General features: G+C 54.4%; 1 protein-coding gene across 4 annotated transcripts; it reads left to right on the forward strand.

The window, feature by feature from the left end:
• The first annotated feature begins 79 nt into the window (after nt 1–79).
• ACAP2 (ArfGAP with coiled-coil, ankyrin repeat and PH domains 2) lies at nt 80–26,088 on the forward strand. Of its 4 annotated transcripts, none has more exons than XM_070944893.1 (23): nt 80–225; nt 938–995; nt 5,278–5,397; nt 5,707–5,760; nt 6,840–6,898; nt 7,684–7,867; nt 8,312–8,356; nt 8,806–8,901; nt 9,487–9,561; nt 12,892–13,004; nt 17,556–17,607; nt 18,055–18,155; nt 19,055–19,160; nt 19,344–19,549; nt 19,631–19,700; nt 19,983–20,077; nt 21,950–22,095; nt 22,742–22,834; nt 23,081–23,334; nt 23,494–23,603; nt 23,691–23,801; nt 24,025–24,086; nt 25,890–26,088. In XM_070944893.1, exons 1-23 carry the CDS (start codon nt 173–175, stop codon nt 25,991–25,993), a joined length of 2,367 nt encoding a protein of 788 aa, XP_070800994.1. In that variant the 5' UTR covers nt 80–172; the 3' UTR covers nt 25,994–26,088. The 4 variants fall into 4 exon arrangements, with proteins under 4 accessions (XP_070800994.1, XP_070800995.1, XP_070800996.1 ...); XM_070944894.1 differs by having other exon boundaries at nt 23,084–23,334; XM_070944895.1 differs by having other exon boundaries at nt 23,132–23,334.

Consider the following 26,088-nt stretch of genomic DNA (forward strand, 5'->3'; position numbering starts at 1 on the left):
GTTGGATCCCGGCGACGCCCGTCACGGCTTGAGAGGGCGGCGTTCGGAAGCCCTCGGCTCAGCGGCCCGGATTGGCTCGGCAGGCCCCCGTCCTCTCCTTGGTGGGCGGGGCAGCCTCTGTCGCCCCGCGTCCAGTCCCGTGAAGCCGGAAGCGAGGACGCGGCCGTTCGGGATGCGGGTGACGGTCGACTTCGAGGAATGCCTGAAGGACTCGCCCCGCTTCCGGTAGGCGCCTTCCCTTCCCGGGCAGCGTCTGGCTTGGCGGCGCCGCTGCTCGCGCTTCCCCCGGAGAGAGAGCCCCGTGCCGTCCAGTCCTGCGCCGAGGCTGCAGGAGGAGATGGGGGGGGGGGGAGTTTCCTTCGGGGCCGCTCGGGGCGAGGGAAGCGACTGGAGGACCCTCGGCGTTCCCCGGTTTCTCAGCGGCACGGCACGGGCCCCGGAGCGCCGATTGGGCCGCTTTCTTTTGTGGGAAACGTCGCTGCTTCGGAGTCGCCCCGGCTGGGATCCGAAGGGTCAGCCGCACCGACGCCCAGGCCCCAAAGGCTCCGAGCAAGGGTCGCCCCGGTCCCTCCCCGCCCCCGCCGGGGCCCCCACCCTCGAAATTGGGGCGTCTCCCAAAGGGGGTGAGAGGAAGAAGGCCCGAGAGAAGAATCTGCTGCTGAAGCCCCGGCTCCTTTGCTTCTGAAAGTCCTTCACTAGGAAGCAGGAGGCCAGGAGTCGGCACGTCCTTGTGAAGGGAGGAGCGTTGGTGGTACCCAAGCCATGGAGGGAACAGGCCTGGCCATCTCCAGGGCTCCACAAGGCTCCGTCTCTGGCCCTTCGCTTAGAAAGCTCAGATTCCCTTCTAAACAATTTCCTCGGTAGTTAATAATCGGGAATTTCCGAAAGGAAGACGACACAAATGGATCCCTGTGGAACCTCCTGTTTCATTTTGCAGGGCTGCCCTAGAAGATGTGGAAGGAGACGTCACTGAGCTTGAGCTGAAGCTGGACAAGGTGAGAAAACCTGACTCAGGCGCCCCTCCTGAAAGGTCCCTTCAGGATGCTCTGGGACTCAGTCGGGGGGGGGGTGTCATCCCCTTGCCCGCTGGGGGCAACTGAGCCCAACCGGATAGTCCACCCACCTTTGCTTTTCTTTCAGCGTTGTGACTCCCTTTAATTCTGGGCCTTAAAGCCTCTGTATTCAAATGAATGTGCTGGGCTCAGCCTCTCCCTTTGGCACGTATCGGTTGTGTTTTCTTCTGTGAATCCTCTTTTGGAAAGAAGGTTGGCTGAGATGAAGCATCATGAAATAGCTAGCCAGGTTGGCAATCCCGTTTGCCACGAGATAGATGGGAACCCCTTTCTGGCAAGTTGTATGCTGGCAGGACCAGTATCTGCTTATGGTCAGAGGGCAGACCATGTTTCATACCTTCCATACCTCATTTAGAATTCTTGCAACCTATTCTTGACATATCTCAAAGCTTGCCTTCTTATTGCTGTTCAATCTGGAGTGCCATTTGTGGGAAGTATTTGCAAACAAAGATCTTCGTCCATAAAATTGGTGCCCATCCAGTTAAATAATGGATACAAGGTGCTTGGTTTATTGATGTCCACAATTACAGTTCAATTGGATCATCTCTTTGGTACTTGTAGTAAAGCAGCAATAGCAAAGCAACAATTAACACAAATGTAACTGAACTCGCATGAGGCCCATGCATGGAGGGTAGCCCCTCCAAGGAATTCTCATTTCCAAATTGAATTTCTCCATATGTGGGGACCCTCTTAGTTAGCACGTTCTCGGTGGACAGATTCTATATGGACTGGGCAATGCCGAAGAAGCCCAGGTTCCAATCCATATAGGGCTTCCTAGGTGATACATTATACCTTCCATTGCACAATGTGACAGGAATAAGTATGATCTATAAACACACAGGTTGATACGTTTCAGTTAGGCCCATTCAAGGGTGTCATGGGGATCAGTGGTTATTGGCCTTGCAGCATAACTGCCTCTGAAAGCTGCCAGCTGGGAAGCTAATGTGGGCTTTCTTGTGCAAGTGGTGTGAGAACTCTGCTGGACTAGATGAGTCAAGGGGCTGATCCAGCAAGGCTCTGCCTATTCTTGCAGAGTAGGTAAGTATGGCCTTCAAGGACAGCCTCGTGTAGCATGTGTTATGGTGCTCCAGTCAAAGGGTAGCGTAAGTGACTGAAGAAAGGAGTTCCATTCCAGGAAGGTGCCACAACTGGGACACCAGCTGCAGCCAGGCAAAGGCCGCCTGGCCACAATTTCCATCCTGATAGCTGTGCAGGAGCTGCAAGTGCAAAGCTACTCTTTCACACAGGACACAGTCTCTCAAGGACCAAACCGGAACCACCTGAGGATTACTATCCACTCCGCTCCACTTGGTTTTAGCCTAAGCCTGTTCAGCCTGTGAGCAGCTGCTCAAGACTTCTGCATTTCCAGGCTGGTGCAGGGTGGCGACACTTGAGTAACGTTTGTTGTCTTCTACACGTTGATGATGCCTCCCTCCAGCTTGTGAGATCTGTCCTCCAGCAGCTGCTCTGCCCCTTGGGGGGGTCGCTGCTCTCCTATGTGCAGGAGAAAAAGGTGTGAGGACCCCAGGGGTGAAGGAGGTGCAGCCTGGGCCAAGGTTCTGGAGGAGCATGTCATGGCGTTTGTCTTGCCCTTTTGTACTGAGCTTTGTCTTTTCTGTTCTGGGTAGTCTTTGTCTCCCTCCCCACCCACCCAGGGCTTCCTGCAGGCCAGCTGGAGGTCTGATTGGAGGTAAATGCAGACAGACAGAGGCTTCCCCTATGGCCCAGGCCCATGAAAGTGCAGCCTCCAAGGGAGTTTCTCCCCACTTCTGCTTTCCGTACTGCTTACAAGTCTTGGATAAGCTGTCCTTTCTTTCAGTGGTGGCAGGGCTTTTAGATCCCACCACTCAGACATGACAAGAAGTAAGCGACCTGGCAGCGGTGCCAGTCATACTGCCAAAAAGTCCACTCTTAAACTCTAGGAAGCTTAGAAAAGATTGGTGAGAGTTCTGCCCTGCTTTGGCACCTGACTTATACTGTCTGGAGAGAGTGAGAATAACAGAATACAGAATAACAGAGTTGAAAGGGACCTTGGAGGTCTTCTAGTCCAACCCGCTGCTTAGGCAGGAAACCCTATCTTCTTAAAAACTTCCAATGTTGAAGCATTCACAACTTCTGGAGGCAAGTTGTTCCACTCATTAATTGTTCTAGTGGAATGCATTCAGAAATTCCGGCAGCTTGTGCCTTCATTCTGGCCCCAGGAGTTGGTCCAGAGAGGCTTTGCAGTTGTGGGTGGGGCTGTTCCAGGGGCTGCCTTGCGCTCAGCTGGGTGACACCGAGTGGGAACAGGAGGTGTCATTCGAGGTCAAGAGACAGAGAAGTCGGTAGGGAAACCAGGGAAGTCGGTTTTGTCTCCCATTTATAAACCTGTCAAAGAGTACCAGGTCCAGGACAGAGCCCTGTTACACTGCTGGCCCCTCCTTGTCTGTCAGTGTGGATCCTTATAGACTGCTCTCAGGTGATAGGCTGTTCGCCAGTGGCAAATCCGTCCAGGGGTGGAATCGTCCATCCCACTTTGCTCAGTTTCATCCAGGAGGCGGCCATGGTCGAGATTTTTGCCTGCCTCCCCTTACCGAAGTATCTAGGCTGCACCTGCTCCAGTGACCCCATCAGGTGCTGAACTACCCTGTACAGTTTCCAAGAGGGATATTGAGTCCCGCACAGCTGGAGAAGCTGAGCGTCTTCCCAATTATGGCCATAACCTGTCAGCGTTTGTCTGGCGTATATACAGAATGATGTATAGGAGTTAATTGGGACATCCTCTCTTCTATTTGAAATGGCTTGGGGCCTGGGCCAAGTTGCTGCTTGTTGTCCACTGACTGGCCTTGGCCCCTGGCTTGTTCCTGCCTCCCCTCCCTGCCATTCCTCCCCTGGCATGGAGGGTTTGTGGCTGATTGGGGTCGTTCAGGAGCAAGAGAACTGCAATATTGCAGTCCAACAATAAGACACTGACCCACTATTCAGAAATCCATGGAGAGAGGCCATTTGTCAGCTTTATTCAACTCTGGGGCTGTCCTGGATTCTGATGGACGGCTGGTGGCTGTTGGTTGACTGAGGATCTCATCTGGGCTGCTTCTGCTGGGTGGGTGGGTGGGTGGGAGAGAGACTCTGATGACCATGACAGGCAGGGTCACGGCCCCCAACAGCTCTTAAAACATCTTGTTGTTATCCGGTACGACTAATGTATGTAGTCAGTCTAAATATTAAAAAGGATTGTAAATCTGCAACGTTTTAAAAAATAAATCCTCTAGATGTTGAAGAGAGACAAAATTAGACTTTAAAATCCACAAAAGAATGAACGGGTGGTGAGGGATCTTCCCGAACTGGCAGAGTGAAATGTGTCAAATAAAGCTTTCTTGAAAGCGGGGCGGGTGGGGGGGGGGGGGGATGAGTACGGGAATCCCCAGATTGGCTGGCCACCTCTGAAGGCATCTCCAAGCGCCCTCAAAGTGTATGTGGTCAGTCCCCAATCAATCTAGTTCAGTGGCCACAGAGCCGTCCTCCTGCCTGGCCTGTCCCCTGCCCTTGCCCGGCCCTATAGCAGAGGAGCATTCACTCGGTGCCCTCAGGCTGCGAGATGGGTCAGAGCTGGACCAGGTCTGAGACATTTGGGTGGGGTGGGGGAGCAAGGCTCTCTCTCGCTCTCTGCCTGCAGCTCTCTTGCAAATGAAGCTTAGCTGGGCCTTGGCTTCCCCTTTCTGGCAGATGGATGAGTCACTGTTGCCCCTGAATAAAGAATTGGCAGAAAAGGAGAAGTTCTCCCTTGAAAATGGCATTGGAGTCCAGAATGGAGTAAAAGGCCAAGCTCAGCCCTGGGGGAGGGGTGTCGCAGAGCTTCAGGAAGTGAGCCCCCTGGGGGTCTTCAGTCCGAGGGGGTGGTCTTGACGTCCCTCGGTCATCTCTCTCTGGGGAGACAAAGATATGGGGAGGACCTTAGTTCAGCTTGGCTTTCCAGGATGATGCCAAAGGATCTCTTGCTTGGGATTTTGCCAGGAGGATAAATAAGGGAGCCATGCAGAAGGGAGAGCATTGCGGAAGGGCAAGAAAAGGGGAGCAGGGAGTGACCCAGGCGTCCCATCTTGACCCAGGCCTTCTTGCTGGGGATGGGCTGCACGCCCCCCTTCCGCCCTGCTCAGGCCTAGCTTTGCCCTGGGCTCTGGGTCCTCAGAGGCAGGGCCTGTGAGGGTCTTTTCTTTTCTTTCAGCTGGTGAAGCTCTGCATCGCCATGATTGATACTGGAAAGGCCTTTTGTGTGGCAAACAAGCAGTTCATCCACGGCCTCCGGGATCTGGCCCATTACTCGAGCAAGGATGACCTGGTGGAGGTAAGGCCCAGGGGCTGAGCCCAGGAGGGGGAAAAGCTGAGCTCCAGGGTGGTCAGGTTAGGTCAGCCTCTCCTTGGCTCCTCAGATTCTCAGGCAGGGCACAGCTGCTTCTTCATCCCTCAGTGTCACTGGGGGCCTCCGACCTCTTGGTGAGTCCCTGGCGTCCTGGTCCCAAGTGCAGCTGTGAAGCCTGGATGCTGGGGGGTTGGAGGCATGGGAGGGAGCCCCTCGGGTGCCGCATTTTCAGAATGAAATGCTGTCCCTGTTCAGTTGGGTGCTGCTTTTCATCCCTCCTTTTCCCCCTTTTAGGGCAGCTTGACAAAGTTCTCCGACAGCCTCCAGGAGATGATCAATTACCACACGGTAAGTTTTGGAAGTAACTTCATTGAGGCAGAGCCTCTTCGTGTGTCTTGAAACCCAACTGATAAGTAAGTGGTTGACTGGATCCTTCTGTGCCTTTTGTTAAATTGCTTGTGAACTCCCATGGCAAGCGTGACTCAGTTATTCCAGCAGACTTCCTGGAACGCTGCTCTTGGCATGGGGCTCCCGCCTGGAATACTGCCTGCCCCTCCCTCCGAAACAAATGGGACCCGGGAGGTGGGGGAAGGAGCAGCCGGAGTTTTGAGTTGCTTCCTTCATTATGCAGGCTTGTGGGAAAGGAATACTCTTTATTTTGGGGGGCTCTTAAATCTGGACCTGAGAAACCTGGCTTGAATCCCAGCTGAGTCTCCATTCATGGGAAATGTCCTTCTGCCACCCTCCAAGTGGAGCCAGCATGGAGGAGGTTCAGTGAAGGGGGGAGCTGCTTGGAGAACAGAGTTTAGACTGGAGCGGGGGGGGGCATTGAGCCAATTCAGTGAGGTTTTGCCCACGAGCCCCCCCCCTCCATTGACTGAAGGCATTTTGAGCCTCTTCCACACCCCTGGTGGGTCCAGAGTGAGTCACGTAAGTTAAGCTGGCCACCCTTCTCTCCCTCTTTGGCAAATGGCCCCACGGAGTGCTCTGCTTTCAGGAGTCTCTGTTGACCTTCAGGGTTTCAGGCTTGTGCTGGGGGGAGTAACCTTGTGGCCTGAGGTGGTCCTGGCCAGCCAGGAGGAAATGGCTGAAGAGGTCAACTTTTCTTGTTGGCCGATTTCAACATATTGCATCCCGTATGTTGGACTCGGTTTATTATTGCCCTGCCATCTGCTTAGAGACTGCTCAAATGAAAGTAGCGTAAAAGCCAAATAAATAAATAAAGAGATGTTGCAATGCATGACAACAAAAATATTAAATGAAGGTGAATTATAGTTCTGTAGTTACATAGGTTTTTTTTTTAATTGAGCTATTGCCCACATGGGGAGTAATAGAAACTTCTGCCTAAGACAAGGGGATGAAAAATTGCTTTGTGGAGGACGCTTTGCTCAGCCTGAGCTTTTGAGCCGCACATTTTCCCCTTTCAGATCCTGTTTGACCAGACCCAAAGGTCCATTAAAGCACAACTCCAGATGTTCGTTAAGGAGTAAGTTAACTTCCATGGTTGGCAAAGACTGATGCGTGATGGGAGTCTGGCCCCAAAGGGATTTGCAGAGCCCTCGCCATGGGCCAGAAGAAGGCTGGAAGTGCAGACGGTGTTCCCCCAACCTCTCTAAAACAAACACTCTTTGTTCAGAACTGTGGGGGCGGGGCCTAGCGGTTGAGTTTGGCCTTACCTCCCTGAGATTGTAATGCAGGCAGCTGCTCATCAGGTGTAGCCCTTCTGGCTTGGAGAGAAGCAGGGCTTCTTCCATTCCCAGGTCTCTGCGGGATGGCAGGATCGGCTTTGGCTGTGCTGAGGCAAAGGGAGATGCTATGCACAAGGGGGTGGGAAGCGCATGGCAGACTTTAGGACACCCAGAAGTGCTGGGGATCCACAAATGTGTGTGCCAGCTGTGGTCTCAGAGCAAGGCCAAAAGTGGCCCCACTCCTTCGGTTTTCTCTTCGTTGGGGGATTCTTTTATGCAGGGTTTGGCCTTGCCAGGAGTCTTCTAGGTCATTGTGGGGGTGGGGGTGTTCTGAAATTTGGGAGGCAGTTTGCTATTTCTCTCCCATGTCCGGAAGGCAAGCAGCCCTTCTGTGGCTCAGCCAATTCTGGAGGGTCTGGAAGGCACCGTCTCATTATCCTGCTTGCACTAAAAATCCTTTGCGTCACTTTTCTACATTACAGAGATGCCACTGTGGAAACTCTTGTTCCCACTCAGGGCAGTGCTCTGTGGTGGGAAAAGCTTGAGGGAAAATGGCACTTTTTTTCCTTCTTTCACGCATTAGAGACATACGGAAGTTCAAAGATGGCAAGAAGCAGTTTGAGAAAGTGAGTGAGGAGAAGGAGAACGCCCTGGCCAAAAATGCCCAGGCCCCCAGGAACAAGCAGCATGAAGTCGAAGAGGCCACCAACATCCTCACCGCCACCCGGAAATGCTTCCGGCACATCGCGCTCGACTACGTGCTGCAGGTGAGCGTGGCGGGGGCCGTCTTGCCCAGGGGGAGCTGGGGCACCTGAATGTCTTGCTCTATTTGGCTGGGATGGGGAGGGGCTGGTAACAGAAGAAGGAAGGCCTCCGGGGAGGCGGGGAGCGCTGCTTCTTCCCAGAGGGCCAGTCCCACAAAAGGCAAGTGGAGATGCGGTCTTTGCCATGAGGGGCCCTGGGAGGTCAGCAAACAGCCCTGCTGACTGGCCCCTTCCCTTCCCTTGTGAGACTTGACCGCCACCTCACCTGCCTTCCTTCTGAGCCTGGACTTCCCGCTGAGCTTCCCTTGGGTGCAAGAGAGAACTTTTCCCAGATCCCCCCCCCCCCAAAGCAAGGGGCTGTCTGACTTTCACCGGGGGGTGGGGGAGAGCCTTTCCGCTCCCTCGTTTCTTCACTCAGTGAAGCAAACAGGATTTTTTCTCTCCCAGATCAATGTCCTTCAATCAAAGAAGAGATCGGAGATCCTAAAATCGGTAGGTGGCTGTTCCTGCACAGAGGAAAGCACTGGCGGTCCTCGGCTTGTGACCAGTCTCTTAGTGACTGTTCAGAGATAACGCAGGCCTCCCAGTTCTGAAGTTTTGACGGAGAGACGTACACACACACATACACACTTTCTTGTGACCATATTTATGGTTTGCAATGTCCCACAGTCACCTGACTGCACTTTACAGTGGTTTTGCCGCCAATCCCTTGGTTTGTGTAATGACAGTAGCGGCCCTCTTAATAACTGCCATAAAAAAGGTCATTAAACCGGGTTGTTGGAATGGGTCACCTGATTTACGACCGCGATGGGCAGGAGGGCAGCCTGTAGTGCTTAGAGTGGGGTTCAGTGAAGGGGGAGATAGCCTTGGGTCCCACAGGCGTGGGTGTTTCAAGCGCCCTCCTGGGTCGAGACTGTGCCATCCTCTCCTGCCCCCTGCAGATGCTGTCCTTCATGTGCGCTCACCTGGCCTTCTTCCACCAAGGCTACGACCTGTTCAGCGAACTGGGACCCTACATGAAGGAGCTGGGCGCTCAGGTAACAAGGGGGGAAGGGGGCTGCTCCAGGGAAGCGGAGGCAGGGGTGCCCTCAGAGGGGTCTCTGCTGGCCAGAGGCAGTGCTGGGGGAGACCAGCCCCGAGGGGACAGAGAGCGACCCGAGGGCAGCGTGTCTTTGGGCTGCCAGAGTGGCTCCCCTTTCTTGCATCCAATGCAGCCGGAGGCCAAGGGGGCCCCTCTGCTCTCCCACCCTGTGGAGGATCTCACTGCGGCTCCTCCTGGCATCCTTTGGTGAGGCTTGAATCCTCAGCTGCTGGGCAGGAGCTTCACATTCTTCCTCCTGCCCTGCGGAGGGAGCCCAGCCTGGCTGCTGCTGCTGAGGCTGCGAATGAGTCATCCTTTCCTCCAGCCTGAAGTGATGCGCCAGTCCAGCCGCATGTGCTTGGCACCTCGGGGCTCCCTGGACTCCGCCCCCCCCCCCCTCTCGAGAAAGGCAGGGAGAGAGGCAGAGCTAGAGGCAGGGCCTCGCCTCTCCAGGTAAACCCGGGGGAGAGCAGCTCCTCTCGGCTGCAGGTGCATGAAGTAGAGCCAAGTGTCTGTGGGTTCCCTCTTGTCCTTTTTCCAGCTGGACCATCTGGCTCTGGACGCAGCCAGGGAGAAGAAGGAGATGGAGCAGAAGCATTCCACCATTCAGCAGAAGGTACCGGAGGGAGTGCCAGCCGAGAGCGCCTGTCCCACATGTGGGCTTCTGCTGATCAAGGGCTAGCTGGGCCCTGTGGGAAATCCATGGAAGAGCAGCCTTGGCTGGGAAACAACCCCCTCTCCCTCCACCTCCTTGGGCAGCAGCAACAGAGCAAAACCTCCCTCTCGCCCTGTCAGAGATGGTTCTCACTGGGGCGGCAGCTGGGTGGAGAAAAGGGGAGCTTTGCCTCCTCCACTGCCTGTGGTGCCAGGGTGGCCAGGCAAAGCTAATCACCCAGGTTACCTGCCCCAAGGCTGTCCCCTTGCCACTGGGTGCCGTTGCCCTCTGGAGTCTGAATGTCCCCTTAGAGATGCCAAGCAAATCTCACCGGGTTTCCAGGTGTGTCGAATTCTGAGCAGGAGGGGGTATTTCCATTGCTTTTGGCCAGAAGCAGCTTTGACATGCAGGGAAAAGTGACCCCGGCAGGGGCTCAGCCTCACAGCCCTCTGCCCCGGGGGTTGTTTTCCCTGGAGGGGGCTCCTCAGGTCCCACCCTGGAGCAAGGGCTGCTGGTGGGGCAGGCTCTCTGCTCCCCTCCTGCCCCCAAGAGCTGCACCCGAAGGCAGTTTTGTAAATCATCCGCACCTTTCCTGCCATGCCAGGTAAAACAGAAGTAACGGCTGATACATTCTCGCTGGCACTTTTAAAAAGTATTTATGCAGGGATCAATAAAACATTGGAAATGGGGAAAGGAACAGAATAACCCTTCGGAGACTGTGCTAAAGGAATGAAAATGTAATTTGGGATGGTTATAAAATCAGCTTTAATCTTAAGGAGAAACAATATTTTAACTGTCCATGTTTGCAGGATGTTTTGCTGTGTGTGGCCCCTTCTCCTGGCTACTGTTGGGGAGAGGTAGCACGGTCCCCAGATGGTCCCCCACCGTGCCCTTTGCTCCTTTGGGGGATGTGGTTTTGAAAGGCTGGCTGCTTTGGGGGTTCTCTGTGCCTTCTGTCCTCTTCTGGGGAGCCTCCCCACTGGACTGGATTCAGGGCCGGCGCCCATCTCTGCTGCCAGCACCCATTCCTGGTTTTGGTAAAGGAGAAATGATGTGGTCCATTCTAGCATGAGGTTTTGGGAAGAGCAGGGATGGATCTGGCACTTTGTAGGCAGGAAAGGAGCAGGCAATGTGGTGCCCATGGTGGCTACGCTCCCTGCCTCTTTTCTGATTTTGATATTTTTTATATATATATATATATATATATACACATGAAAGACTGACATGTCCAAAGCAGAGCCTTGTCTTGATCTGCGTGGAATTGTTTTGAGCCCTATGCAAAATAATATGGGTGGCTACAGATACGGGTCTGCCCCCTCCCCCCGCAAGAAAGAAAGATGGTTTGTTTCAAGATTTATAAGGTCACCCTTCAGATTGTGTGGCTTTGGGCAGTGTACAAAGTATAAACATACAATAAACCAAAAAGAACAAAATCTCAAAGCTATCTTACAACAAACAGGCTGTTTGGGGAGGCCCCAGAATGCCTCCTGTGACACCACTGCTCTGCGAGCTGCCTTGATTGCCGGTCTGCTTCGGGTGCAACTCAAGGTGTTGGGAACCACCTTTAAAGCCCTGCGTGACATGAGGTCCAGGCTACATGATGGACCCTCTCACCCAGCGAGAGGGGCCCGTGCAGGCAGAGGAGGCATGCTGCAGGCCCCTCCGTCAGGGAATTTCAGTTGGGGGGGGGTCCAGGAGAAGGGCCTTCTCTGCCATGGCTCCTGCCCTCTGGAACGTGTAATTCTCCTGAGGTGAGATGGGCTCCCACCCTCCTCACCTTCCACCGGGCCCAGTAGTGAAATCCGAACTGGTTTGCTAGCGGTTTGCTCTCTCTGCGGACATGCACATGCGCAGTACGTGCCAAAAGGAGGCTTGGGAAGGTAAGGTAAGCGGGGGGGGGGGGGGGAATCAGCTGTGGTGTGCGATTTAGCTTTGCTAGAAAGCAGGATTTCCTGCTTTCTAACAAAGCTAAACCCCACTGCACAACTGATCGTCGGAAATACCAGTTCGGAGGAACCAGTAGGTTTTTTAAACTATCAGTTTGCCCAAATCAGTAGCTAATTACCAGTTTGCTCGAACCAGTTGGGTTTTTTTTACTACTGGTTTGCCTGAACCGGTAGTTTTCAGGCTCTGCTGGTTGCCCTGCAGCCCCAATGTGGGATTATCAGAGTGAAGAGGGGGGATGAATTAAGAAAAAAATCCCACCTCTCCCCCCCGCAATGCATCCTGCTCCCTCCCTCCCTCCCCCCCCCCCCATCTGTCAACTGTAACTTTAGGTTTTAATTCTATTTTTATTGTTTTGAAAAAAAATGCTTATCTTTCATGGCTTTATGGAGTTTCTCGGTCATCCAGGTCACGGCTGTCCCCCAAAGGCAACTGGCCGCCTCGGTTTTCCTTGAAGAAGCTTCACTGCTTAGGCAAGAAGCCAAACCAACAAAGCCCAGTAGCTTTCGGACAGCCGTGACCTGGATGACTGAGACATAGAACCATAAAAGAAAAATATTTGTTAAAACAATAAAAATAGAATTACAGTCCAAAGTAATTACGATCCAATGTGCGCCTTCAATGGCTTTACTGCTTTTAATGCTATAAGCCACCCAGAGTTGCTTTAAAGCAAGATTAAACAGATCTAATAAAATAGGTGATAGATGGTGTACGAAGGTAGGTAGGTAGGTAGGTAGGTAGATGGAGAGGGAAAATTTATAGATATGCAGATTCCTAAAAGCTCGAATGCAGAGGGGCACCCAACAGAACCGACTGTTCTGTTAACTCCCACCCTGGGAGCCCCTGGCGCCAGTGCACTGGGCAGGGTCCCATGGATGTGATGTGGTGCGCCCATCAGTACTGCTCCTGCTGCTGCCGCCATGTTCTGAGCCCACTGAAGCTTCTGGAGGGTTTCCTAGCTGTAGGATAATGCAGAAGCGATCGCTGGGAGGGGACTCTCCCCACCAGGCAAGTCTGTTGTACCAATAGAGGGGAATCTCTCTAGCACAGGAGTCCTTGAGGTGTGCTGAGCATGGCGATTTGCTCACAGACTTCGTTACTTGACTAGGCAACGTCTTCCTCACGAGGTGGAGGACCCCCAGCAGCGAGCCAGAGGCTCCCGGGCACCTGGCCCTGTCCTTGGCCCAGAGTTTTCCCTGCCCTTCCTTCAGGCTGCTGCAGGGAGCCCTGGGAAAGACCTGGGGGACCCCAGGAGCAGCGCTTGTCCCACCTCCCTCCCTGCGACCCCTGCGAGGGGAGAAGCTTTTGGAGAAGCAGAGGCTGACAGGAGGCCTCTCTTTGTGCCAGGACTTCTCCAGCGACGAGATGAAGCTGGAGTACAACGTTGATGCAGTGAACGGCATTGTTATGGAGGGCTACCTCTTCAAGCGAGCCAGTAACGCTTTCAAGACCTGGAACAGGTAAGGCTGTTCCCTGAGGGAACAGGGAGGGCAGGTGCCATACTGGGGGGCCTCTTGACTCATTGAACACAAGTCCCCTCCTCTCTGGGACTCATCCTCTTCCTGTGTGGGAGGCTTGTAGGCCAGAGCAGTTTCTTTATTGTTGCTCGCCCACAGGCAGGAATCTTGCCAGACTAAAGCACATATGTGCATAACAATTAGCTCCACCCGGCGAACTGCCAGGGAGAGCCTCCCTTTGCCCTCTTCCTGCCCCCCAGAGATTCCAGGCCCCTCTGCCTCTTAGCTCCTTGGGAAAGAGCCCTTCCTTCCTGCCCCTCCAGGCTGCATCCCAGCACCGTCCTCCAGCAGTTAAAGAGCAGGATGATGCGATAATCCTTGAGACCGAGAGGGGCAGCTGCAAAGATCTCTTCCTTCATTAGGGAGGAGATCTCTCATTGCAGAGAAAAACTGCAAGGGGTCGGTGGGGATTCTTAGAACTGGAAATGCCCGTGGGGGGAGAATTGCTGAAAAAGGGCCACACAGGACTACCCAGGAAAAAGAAGCGGGGGGAGCAAATGCCAGGCTGGCTAATGAACAAGGTGAGAGAAACTTTCTTTAAAAAACTACAGAAGTTCTGCTCAAATAAAAACAAGACTGTGGAAACAGAGCCTCCAACAGAGAGCCCAAAGTGGCTCAGAGAACACCACAAACGACCCAAAGGCCCAAAATTCAGGAGGCTAAAATAGCTCCAAGGAAAGCAGCCATTGGGGCAGAAGGGAGACCCTGGTGTGTGCAGGGGTTACAGTTTGGGGAGTTTATGGGAGCCCCCTGTTAAATCAGTGGGGATTTTCAGAGCGCCTTGTTTTCAAACATAGATAATCTCAAAGTTCTCTGTTTCACATTGTGACGATGGAGGGTGGTCATACATGTGGAGAAGAATGCAGAGGAGGCTGGGGAGGGGCGCTGGCCCGGTTACCCAGAGGCATCCATCTTTCTCTGCCTCGCTCTGAAAGAGGGCAGGACGCCTTTGTCTTCCTGGGCAAGTAAAGAGACAGGGTGACCAGAGGGGCCTTGCTCTGGGTTGGGAACTGTGGGCTTCTCTCTCCTGTCCTCACAATGGGCATCTTCCTTGGAACGAAAAGAGGGAATTCCAGGGGCAAAAGGAGGGAGCCCCCTCAGGGGGCAAAGGTCAAGGCAGTTCTCAGGGAACCAGAGCAGCTGCTGGAGGTGCTGGGGGGCCATCGGGGTGCCTACAGCTGGCTTGAGGATGGGGCCTGAACTAGCTCCCTGGATCAAAGGGACAGATGGTCAGAGGCCGCCAGGAGCTTCCCAACAGGTGCTCTGAGGTTGGGCCTGTTTCTAAAGGCAAAGCACCAGGATTGTATTTGCGGAGCCCTTGGATTGGTTTGCCCAAGGCAGGAATGCTGACCCACTGGGATGAGTTGGAGGGGCAGCCTCCTTTCCAAGCTTATCCTGGGAGGGATCTTGGCAGCAGCACGGGAGGAAGGGGCCTTTGTCTCCAGTGCCGCTTTGTAAATGCCTTGGTGAGGCCACACTTGGCATCCAGTTTTGGTCACCACGATGTAAAAAAGATGCTGAGACTCTTCTAGAGTGCAGAGAAAGAGCAAGAAAGATGATTGGAGGCTGGAGGCTAAAAGATAGGAAGAACGGTTGCAGGAAATGGGTTTGTCTAGTGAAAAGGATCAGGGGTGAGATGATAGCAGTCTTCCATTTTTTGAGGGGCTGCCCCAAAGTGGAGGGGGTTCACCCATTCTCCAAAGCACCGGAAGGCAGGACAAAAAACAACGGGTGAAAACCAGTTAAGGAGAGAAGCAACCTAGAACTAAGAAATTATCTATCAGTGAGAACAATCAACCAGTGGGTGCTCCATCACTTGAGGCTTTTAAGAAGAGACTGGACAGCCACTTGTTTCGACCAGTATGTGGTTTCCTGCTTCCTGAGCTTTCCTGAGTGCACAGTGGTTAAAGTGCAATACTGCAGGCTACTTCTGGTGATGGCCGGCTGCTTGCAATTTGGCAGTTCAAATCTCACCAGGCTCAAGGTTGACTCAGCCTCCCATCCTTCCGAGGTGGGTTAAAATGAGGACCCAGATTGTTGGGGGCAAGAGGCGGACTCTGTAAACCGCTTAGAGAGGGCTGTAAAAGCCCTGTGAAGCGGTATATAAGTGCTATTGCTATTGAGCAGGGGCTAGAAGACCTCTACGGTCCCTTCCAACTTTGTACGTTATTCTATCTGTTATTCTGTATTCTCCTGAGCATATGCAGCTGAGGCAGTTTTAAGGTGCTCATGGCCACTTGATGTCCCACCTCTCATCCAAGTGTTTTGTAGGGGCTGAGCCACGTGGGAAGTGACTGCAGCAGCTGCCTCCTCTTGCCAGGCCGTTTGGGGTTGGGGGGGTGGGGAGAGGGGGCCGTGCCCAAGAGCTGAGCCACTTAGATGGGCTGTCTTCTTCCTCTCTCAGCTCTGCTCCATTTGCCTCCAGCGCTCGGCTTCTTTTCTGCCTCGTTCTTTTGACTTTGGTTTCTCCATCCATCTTTCTCCTGCTTCTGTTTTGACCCTCCCTCATTTTCTCCACATGACAGGAAACCCCCCAGTGGCATCAGGTATCTCTCGGCTTGTGCCCCCTTGGCGCTTCCTCCCTAGTTCTGTGGCCAAGCATGCCGGCTGTGGCTCTGACCCCGGCCTGCCTCCTCCTTGCTCAGCCTTTCCCGAGGCCCAGAAGTGCCTCCTCCTCCTCCTCCTCCTCCTCCTCCTCCGCTGGGGTGGGGAGGGGGATGCAGGAGCAGCCTCCCCTGGGGGGTGGGGGGTCAGGGGTTGCCTGCTGCCCACTTCCCTTAACAGGCAAGGCTGGCTCCCTGCCTTCTAACTCTCCGGATGTCTCAGTGGCTCCAGGGACATTAACCTTGCTCTCCCCTAAGAGCTTTCCTATTTTGTCCTTTTAGCTTATACCTTTTATAAAAAACTTTTAATGATATTTAATAATATTAATAATTGTTTGAATACCTTTATTGCTTTTACTTTTGTTGTATGCCTCACAGAGTCACTTCTTTTTGAGATGGGGGGCCCCCACATAAATATGACAAGTAAATAAATAAACAACTGGGGAGGGGGGAAACATCGGAGGGGAGAGGGGCTGCTCAGGTTTGGGGTCAAGGGGGGCTTGGCCCTTCTGCCCTATGGCCACTGAGGGAGCAATCCCTCCTCCTGAGGATGGGGAGAGGGTCCTCCACCTCCAAGCTGAATCCAAATGGCAGCTGTGCCCCCCTTCTACCCCCCCCATCCCCAAGTTAGGTGATGCCTTCTGAGCCAGTCTTCCCTGCCTTCCCCCCCCCCCCCGCCCCCATGTTTTTCTCCCCCTCGGGGGGGGGGTTGGTAGCACCTTCCCCATTTTTGCTGCTCGCTGCCTGCCAGTTTTGTGGCTTCCCCTTGTTCCATTTGTGCCGGTTCTGCCTCTGCCATTTCTCTCTTTTTGGGCCCTCCTCTGTCCTTGAGGGCACCTGGTGCCTCTTGAAAGGCAGCAAGAGCCCCCACTAGGCTGGAGTTTGCTTCCTGGGAGAGCAGCCCTTGATGGAGATGGCTCTTGGCTTGTGTGGTGGCCTCTCCTGCTGGATAGATGCTAGATTACCCACTTGAGATGAAGTATGTGTGGTTGAAGCCCCCACTTGCCCTCCTTAGGTGGGGAGAGCTCAGTGCCAGCGTTTGCCAGTTATTACAATGCAAGGGTCTCTGGGCCCCCCACCCATCCCTGCCCTGCCCTGGCTAATCCAGCGGCCTGGGACTTCATCCCAGCAGAGCAGCATCTGCCTGGAACAGTGGAAAACAGTGGCCGCCGCACAGTGCCAGCTGAGCTGGGCAGTGGGGCCTGGCATGGTTGCCAGCCGGGTAGCTGCTTCTGAGGAAGGAATCATTCAGTTGGCGCAGGGACAGGGCCATTTGGGGCCAGCAGCGGGGTGACCCCTGTGGCTCAGTCTGCATTGGGGGGTGGGCATTCAGAAAAGAACCCAAAGGTAAAGGGGTGTAGTTCCCCTCATTAGAAGTCCCTCCCCCTGTGCTCTCCACCCCTTTGGTTCCTCCTTTTTCTAAGCAATCTCTAGATCCCGGCCAGCCGTTGTGGGCTCACTGGGAATAAACCAGGTCCCAAAGATTTGCAGCCAGCCAGTTTCCTTTTGGGGCTGAAGTTAAGAGAATCTGAAAAGCGGCTTAAGAGGGGAGCTCGGAGGCTCTGAGAGGGCCCAGGACCTAAGCCCAGTGTTCTCCGCCCCTCCCTCGCTGTTGGAGCAGCACAGCAGGGCTTCCCTCAGGCTGCTTTATACAGGCCTTTGCGTGTGTCTCACACACACACACACACACACACACACACACACACACGGGGGGGGGAGAGAGAGAGAGAGAGAGAGAGCTTTCTGAAAGTCTCCTTGAGGTCTCCAGGGGCTGCCGAGACCCTTAGAGTTAGTGGGAGAGTCCCTGGGTGGAGGCCATCGCCCGGGTGGATTCAGCGCCTGTCTCCGTGTGCCGAGGGTGGTGCTGACTCTGCTGCCTTCCCTTGTGCAGGCGCTGGTTCTCCATCCAGAATAACCAGCTGGTCTACCAGAAGAAGTTCAGGGTGAGTCCCAGAGAGCATTGGGGGACCCATGGGAGGCCAGGCCCTCAGTCTGGAGCTGTTGTTGGCATTTGGCTTGATCATTTTCAGTAATGAGGACAAAATGAAGATAATTCTGGAACACTGGCACCCTCTCTGCCCCTGCTTGCCCACCCAGGACAGGGGTGGGGCCAGGTGGGCAGGCACCCATCCCACAAATGGCAAATGCAAGGCTTGCCTGGCCCAGGAGGACCCCTCTCTTGCCCGGCTGGGCACAGCTTGGCATTGGGCACCCTTTCCTTCATTGTGAAAGGTTCTCCGACCCTTCTGCTGGGCCGAGGAAAAGCCCCTCCTTGAGCTGTGCTGCCCCTCCTCACTCAGAGCACTCTCCCTCTCAAGGGGGGTGAGGGGGCTCCAGGCAGGGCCCAGGCCGTGCAGAGCTCAGCTTTCAGGCTTCCCTCCCTTGCCCAGGATGCACCCACCGTGGTGGTTGAAGACTTGCGGCTGTGCACTGTGAAGCCCTGCGAGGACCTGGAAAGGCGCTTCTGCTTTGAAGTGGTGTCCCCGACCAAGTGAGTGGGAGGACTTGGGCTGAAGCCCCCCCCCCCCCGTCCCCATCCTCGGGCCTGTCCCAGGGACCAGCTGAAGGTCCCGTGGGGGAGCAATGAGGCCTCTTCCTCACGGAGGGGCTTGAGCAGATCAGAGGCCTCTGGCTGTATGATGCTGGAAGGGAAGGATGGGAGATGGAGTCTCCCAGCTGTCGGATTTCTCAGTGAATTAGAGAGGGAACTCAGTAAACAGCCAGGGACGTCTTCACACATTACTTACTTGCTGAATTAATCCCTTTCTGAGTTTGTGCGATTTTTGAAAGCAGAAATTGGCCACTTTGAATTTGCACAGGATGCTAAGCCAGAAAGGAAACAACCTTCCCAGCCAAGATTAAATTTGATCGTGCTTAGCAACAGTACAAATGTGTCCGGTATGAGCATGGGCTTGAGGGAAGAAGCCTTAAAACTGCCTGGAAAATGCTCTGCTTTTTATTCTTAGCTCAGGTGAAGGAATTGTTTTCCAGAGTCTGTCTGGCTAAAAGGAAACTGAGGCCAGGTCTTGTCCATCTTGACTCCGGGCAAAGGAGACCCCTGTCCAGTTTTCCTTCAGCAGGATCAGAGGACCTCTAACTCTGCAAGAAGCCCCCTCCCATCTGTCGTCCCCCACATTCTCTGGTTCTCATTGTTTAGCTCCCCTCCCCAAAATGGGGGAGTTTTAACAGACAGGAAGCTGTTCCCATTTTATCTTAATGTTACCCCCAAATGCCAGGATTGTGTTGGGAAAATGCTTGAACTTCAGCAACGTGAATTGGGGGACTGATATCCCATTTGTATCCTTATTGTTGGGGGAGGGGGGTCAGGTGCTGCTAAAAGCCAGGCGCCCTGGGAGCACCCACTCGCCTGGCCATGGCTCTCTTGTGCAGGAGCTGCATCCTGCAGGCCGATTCGGAGAAGCTGCGGCAAGCGTGGATCCAGGCTGTGCAGACCAGCATTGCCAGTGCCTACAGGGAGAAGGGGGAGGAGGCCGAGGTGGGTTCCCACCCACCCCCGCCTTCCCCTGTTCCAATCCCTCTGGAGGCCTTGAACCTTAGCTCCTGCTCCTGCCTGGGGCTCTGGCCTGGGACGAGGAGAGCCGAGCCATTGGGGGCAGCTGGGAGGGGGCCTTGGGGGCTGAGGAGGAGCAGCCCCAGCACCTTCCTGCTTCTTCTGCAGGTGGAGAAGAAGCGCCCCCCCTCCACAGGGAGCCCCGAGTCCAGCCAAGAGTCCAAAGAGAAATTGCTGAAGGGGGAAGGCTCCCTCCAGAGGGTCCAGGCCATTGCCGGCAATGTGGTATGCTGTGATTGTGGCCAGGCGGACCCCCGCTGGGCCAGCATCAACCTTGGCATCACACTGTGCATCGAGTGCTCGGGCATTCACAGGTGGGCAAGCGGGCAGCGACCATTGGGCCCCCCTCCTTCCCTGCCTCCTTCCTAAGTCAGTGCCTTCTGTCTGCCCTGTAGGAGCCTGGGCGTCCATTTCTCCAAGGTCCGGTCCTTGACGCTGGATTCGTGGGAGCCGGAGCTTTTGAAGGTACCATCTCTGCGGGGAGGAACAGCAGAGGCCCTTGGGAGTCTGGGAGGGGGTCCTATGGTGCTTGGGAGGGGGAGGGGGACTGAGGCCTGGCCAAGACATCTGCCCAGATCACCCCTGGGCACCCTTTTTGATTCTGCCTTCAGAGGAGGGACAGCCAAGTCCGCATTGTCACCGAAAAGTCCAGGAGGTCTCGACCAGCCCCCCACCCCACCCCCTGCCTCAAGGGGTAGCACAGAGTTAGGGTCTCTTAGGTTCTGATGTTTTGTTATTTTCCTACAGTTGATGTGTGAATTGGGAAACAGTGTCATAAACAGGGTGTATGAAGGAAACAGAGAAAAAATGGGAGCCAAGAAGCCTCATCCTGGAAGCCAAAGGTACTTAGCAGCAGAGGAGGTTTCTTTTCCCTCTCCCTTAAATCCTTCATGATCCCCATTGGGTTATGTGTCCCATTCCCCATAAAACTGGAGAGTTGGAAGGGAGTTTAGAGACCATCTAGTCCAATAACTGGTTAGTGCAAGACCTGCTTCAGGCAGATGCCCATTTTTTTTTATTTTTATTTTTTAATTCATACTTTTGTATATTTATACAAAGTCATCTTATTGCCCCCATAATCTGGGTCCTCATTTTACCTACCTTAGAAAGGATGGAAGGCTGAGTCAACCTTGAGCCTGGTGAGATTTGAACTTGCAGTAATTGCAGGCAGCAGAAGTAAATGGATGTTAATAACAGTGCTTTAGTCTGCTGAGCCACCAGAGCTCCTTTATTTAGCCCAGTTGAAGCCCTCTAGGGAAGGGAAATGCAGCACCACCCCATAAAACCCCCTGTGGCACTGATTGATAGATAGATAGATTTGCTCCTCAGCCTCTCTGTGCAGGTCATTAATAAGGCACAGGGAACAAACTGTATGGGGCACTTTGCTTGGCATCCCCCACCCCCCATTGTTGGAAAGCCATTTATGATCGTTCCCTGGATATTGTCCATTCATCTAATAGTTATATCATCTACTTCGTATTTATTATTTTTTTAAAATAAGAATATCGTGGAAAACTTTTTTTTTATGAAGTCCTAGTATACTATGCGGCATTTGCCCTATCTATTAACCAGTAATTGTCAAAAAAATATAGTAATGACATTTGTCTGGCATGATGAAGTAATGTTTGTTGTACGTCACCCAGAGTTGCTCTTGGTGAGATGGGTGGCTGTACAAGTTTGATTAATAAATAAATACTGGCTTTGCTAGTGGTTACATTCCTACCCACGTGCTCACAAACACAGTTCATCTTCTTGAAGACTTGCAGAATGGAGACATCATTTTTTCATTTTTTTTTTCATTTTATTTGATTTATATACTGCCATACTCCCGAAGGACTCAGGGTGGTGAACAGGCACAAGATAAAACACATAGAATACAAAAATTTAAGAGCAGAAGTAAAAGCGAATTAAATCAATTTAGCCCAAGACAAATTTAAAACCCCAGGTTAAGAACAAATTAAAATTTACATTAAAGCTGATCAAGCTTTACATCAAGCTGATTGCTCACACGCCATCACATTGTTTGACTCTTGAGTACATCTAGATAGATTTTTCTCTAGGACCGACCGTCCCTAACCCGCTCCTTCAGCTCATCCACTGGTTCGCTCATGACCGCTCTAAGTGAGTCCCCCCGTCTTGCCCCTGGCGCTCCTCCTCTTTTTCCCCCTTTCCTGGCATTGGGGCAGAGGTGTCCAAACTTGGCAACTTTGAGGCCTGTGTACTTCAGCTCCCAGAATTCTGGTTGCCAAGGTTGGACACCTCTGCATCAGGGCCTTTCCCAGGGAACAAACGGGGTCTGTGCATCAGGCGTTTGAAGTCGGATAATTTGAGCCATGTTTCTGAGCACGTGGCCCTTCTCAGAATGTTGCATCCTTTTGACACGTCCCCTCCTATTTGGGCAACATTTCCTTGTTCCTCCAGAATCCTCCCCTCTCCTCCTTTTCACCTTAGTGCAGGGAAGGGCTGCTCTCTGTCTGAGAGGAGGGGGCTCTCAATGAGTCATCCCGATGCCAGCTTCCTACCTGTGAGCGATGGGGCCGAGATGCACATCCCATTGTCCTTCGTTGCTTCCAGGGCAAGAGGCAGGAAGCTTACGCTCCATCCGGTCCCTGCAATCAGCCTCTGGAGTGCCCAGAGGGGAGGGGGCTGGCTGGCTCATGAGGGGCGTTGCACCTGCACAGCGGAAGCTCACCTGGCTTATTTTCTGTATGCAGGCAGGAGAAGGAAGAGTACATTAGAGCCAAGTATGTGGACCGGCGGTTTGTGTCCCCCGCTGATCCAGAGGGGAAGCCAACCCTGACCCCCAGCCAAGAGGGGAAGAAGCCAGGCAGCCCTGAAAATACAGCAGCCTCTTTGAAAGGTATCCAGACTGGTTGCTGAGACGTCTCTCCCTCTCCCTCGCTACCCCCCCCCCCTCTTGTAAGTGGGGAGAATCCCGTCCTTGCAACCCCGGGAAATGCTCCCACTTCATGCTTTCCAAAGCCTAGAGAGGACCCGTGATGCAGAGGCGGCCACGGTGTTTGCGGCTACTGACTGTCGCTATTAACCAGCCTATCTCCTCCTCCTCCCCCTCCCCCCTTCCCGTCTTCTGCCTGCCACTGAGCTCCGCCAGCTTGCATGTCCCCAGGGACTGGTGTGGGGCAGCTGGGCAAGGTGAGAAGAGTCTCTCTTCTGTCTCAGTGAATTAGATTTGCTCTTCTCCTACTCTGATTCCTCCTCAAATCCGCACAGTCTGCTCTGGGTGTGCTGCTCTGGTGCACTGCATGGCCGCCATGGCTGCTGCTTTGGGCTTCTTTGCGACTTCCAGGGTTGGCATCAGCTCTGCCCTCTGCCTTGCAGAGGAAGAACCAGCATCAAGGCCTCCCTGGGCCCCCCCGCCAGGCTCTGGGGTGGGCGAGCCGAGGATGAGGGCCCGTGCTGCAGGCCCAGTGCTCGCCAGTCTGCGAAGCAGGCGTTCTCCACCTGCGGCTGCTGGCACCGCTAAGGACTGCCTTTCCTTAAAACAGCCTCAAGCAGCGACCAGGCCCCCCAGCCCAGCAGGGAGGACAGCAGAGAGCTTTTGGCAGCCATTGCCCCAGCCAGCGTCTTGCACGAACCAGGTAGGAGCTCCTGCTGGGGTTGTTGTGTGGGGACTCTGGTCTTCTTTCCTTGGGTGGGATCCCCTTCCCTCTCCCACAGGGCTTGCCCAAGACCGTCAGCAGGAACATGCTTGGGACGCGGGGGTGGGTGGGTGGGTGGGGTTTAAAATGTCCAAAGTAAAAGGTATAAGATGGCCAGCAGCTCGTTCTGCTTCTGCCTTTGAGCCCCATCTGCAAATGGCCACTGGGCCGCCTGTTCTCCTCCAGCAGGGAAGCTGCTGCCGGGTGGCAAGACAGGAAGTGCCTCTCTTCCTCCAGGGGGAGAAAGCCAGGAGGGGGAGGTCGCCTCTGCTGCTGCTTCCCAGGATGCCAGGCTGTGGGTCGCAGGGCTGCAGCTGTACCAGGCGGCCTACCAGAAGAGTCTTCCCCACATGGCTGAAGCCCTGGCTCAGGGGGCAGATGTCAACTGGAGCAACCAGGAAAAGAATGGCTTCACTCCGCTGATCCAGGCGGTTCGTGGGGTGAGCTTTGCCTGCCCGCCTGCCCTGCCCACTGGCCCGACTGGCAGCCAGATCCAAGGGCACAGGATTCGGGTTGCATCCTGCAGGATTGGGGAACGGAGAGGCGAGGGCCGTTTCCGACCGAGAATTTAGACTGGATGCCCCTTGTCTCCATCACAGGGCTCCTTGGTCACTTGTGAGTTCCTCCTCCAGAACGGGGCCAACGTGAACCTGAGAGACACCCAGGGCCGAGGGCCGCTGCACCATGCCACCATTTTGGGGCACACCGGGTAGGTCTTCCGGCCTCGGGGGTCCTGCCAGATTTCTCAGAAGGTTTCTGAGAAGGGAATTGACCGCTGGTTTGGTTCCTTTAACAGGCAGGTGTGCCTGTTCCTGAAAAGGGGGGCAAACCAGCATGCCAGAGACCAGGACGGGAAGGACCCCTTGAGCGTCGCCATAGAAGCTGCCAACGCAGACATAGTGACCCTGTAAGGACGGAGCTTTGTGTTCTCCATGGGGGACCTCTGGGGAAGAGGCTGGGGTCGCAGCACACAGCCTGAACTCAGCCCAGCCCTGACCAGAGCGGCTCCTGCCCTTTCACAAGAAGGACCGGGTGGGGGGCTGGGGAGAACTGGGCGGGCACCGTGCGTGAGACCCTCGGGGGTTGCAGCCAGTGGAGGCGGCCTGAGCCTCCGTTTCCTTTCTCTGCAGGTTGCGCTTGGCCAGAATGAACGAGGAGATGCGGGAGTCGGAGGGCCTCTACGGCCAGCCAGGTCCGCCTGCCATAGCCCCACTGAGAGGCAGTACAGGAAGTGCCTCAGGAGTTCCTCAGCAGGCAGCTAGACCAGGCATAGGGTTTCCGGGGTTTGGGGGAACCCTACCACTGTTGACAGCAAGGGCTGTGGTCTCCCTGATAAGCAGGAGATGCTCAGGGTTACTTTGCCCCAGTCCCCTACCTCCCATAAATGCTGATTTCTGCTTGACACAGAATTGGGGGTCCAACACAGGGAAGCCTTTGAAAGAGCAGCTCCCACAGATCATCTGTCCTTTCCCCCCCCCCTCCCCAAACTCAGGGCATCACTTCTGCTGACTGGGCACCACAGGTCTCTGTCAGCACCCAGTGGGTGACCTCAAGGGTGGAACTGCATCACCTGGGCTGAGTCTGCCACCATCCCTTCAAAGTGCACAGAGCAAGGTGCAGGGCAGAGACTTAAGAGCTTGGGTTGGGGGTCCCTGGAGGTGCAGGAATCTAAACCTTCCCAACAGAGGGTCCTCCAGCCTGTGCTTGTTAGGAACCCCCCCCACACACACACACTGGCTGTTGGGGCACTGTCCAGCTGCACCTCATGCTCTCCCTCCTCCCTCCTTGGCTGGGATTCCTGGCAACCTTCAGGGAAGGGGTGTCTGTGCTGCCTCTTCCTCTCCTCTCCTTTCCTTGTTCTCTTTCTAACTCTGAACCTTCCTCCCTCCGTATGACCGCCACAACTCCCCCCTCCCCAGGTAGAGTCTGGCTTGAAATCCTTTTCAAGCCACCCTGGAAGATAGGCCAGGGGTTGAAGTGCTGAGGGGGGAAAGCCTTTCTTAATGATGCAGCAGCAGCCCCCCCCTCCTCCCGCTTGCATGCCCTGGGACTGATCCCAGCTCTGCCAAGGGATTGGGCATCGCTAGCCCCAAGCAGGCCCAGGGGCTTCAGGGCCTTGCCAGTTGGGGATGCATGAAGGAGGGAGCACCCTGAAGTCTTCCAATATTTAAGAGGCTACCACAAAGAAGAGGGGCTCAACCAGTGGTGAAATCTAAAATTTGTTACTACCGGTTCTCTGGGCGTGGCTTTGTGGGGGGGTGGGGTAGGTAATGTGACTGGGTGGGCGAAACCCTTTTTTTCTTTTAAAAGCCTTTGATGATCCCTGCTGAGCCGCGCAATCATCAGAGGCTTTTTTTTAAAAAAAAAACTTTTAAAAGCATTTTTTCGGCCAAAGAGGTTGTGCGGCTCAGTTGGGCATTTTCTTTGGGGGGGGGGGAGGGATTTTTGCTACCGGTTCTCTGAACCACCTGCCTCCATCGCTACCGGAAGGGCAATCCAGTCCGAACTAGGAGCATTTCACCCCTGGGCTCAACCTATTCTCCAAAGCAAAGGTCAGTCGCCTTGATGGTTCTAACTGAAGGAGGTCAGCCAGGAATGCTGAGAATGGGAAGACCTGCCCCTCTCCTGCCACTGGGGACCACCTCATGCTCTGGCCTTGGCTGCTGCTCTTCTTTGCCCCAGCTAGACTTGCCAGAATAGATGCTTAAATCTCAAGCACTGCAGTTTGGTGCCGCAGCACTTGGCATCCCAGGCAGGGAACTGTGGGGTTCCTGACTGAGGTTGGTGGCAAGTACTGAGCAGCCTGGAAGTCCCTTGCAGGGGCCTGCAGAAACCTCCTTGGGGGTCTGGATAGAGAAGGGGGCTGGCTGGGAGCATGACGGGGTAGCTGAATGGACAGACCCCCCCAGGACAGGCTGGTGGGGGGCTAGTCAGGGCCCTGTGGAGGAAGCATCAGGGTCTCTTCAGTGCTGCCGTGTCTTCCCTTCTTTCGCAGGAGATGAAACCTATCAGGACATCTTTCGGGACTTCTCCCAGATGGCCTCCAATAATCCAGAAAAGCTAAAACGCTTCCAGCCACCGGACACACCTGAGCCCTGAAAGGCCCAAGAGCTGCAATGAATGAGACGTCCACCCCCCCATGTACCCTTATTTCCCCCCTCCCCCTTTTTATACATAAATCTGCTTCAATTGCA

This window comes from Pituophis catenifer, unplaced genomic scaffold (genome assembly GCF_029215685.1).
Source record: "Pituophis catenifer annectens isolate HBS135680 unplaced genomic scaffold, rPitCat1.0.hap2 SCAF_6, whole genome shotgun sequence".
Classification (NCBI taxonomy): domain Eukaryota; kingdom Metazoa; phylum Chordata; class Lepidosauria; order Squamata; family Colubridae; genus Pituophis; species Pituophis catenifer.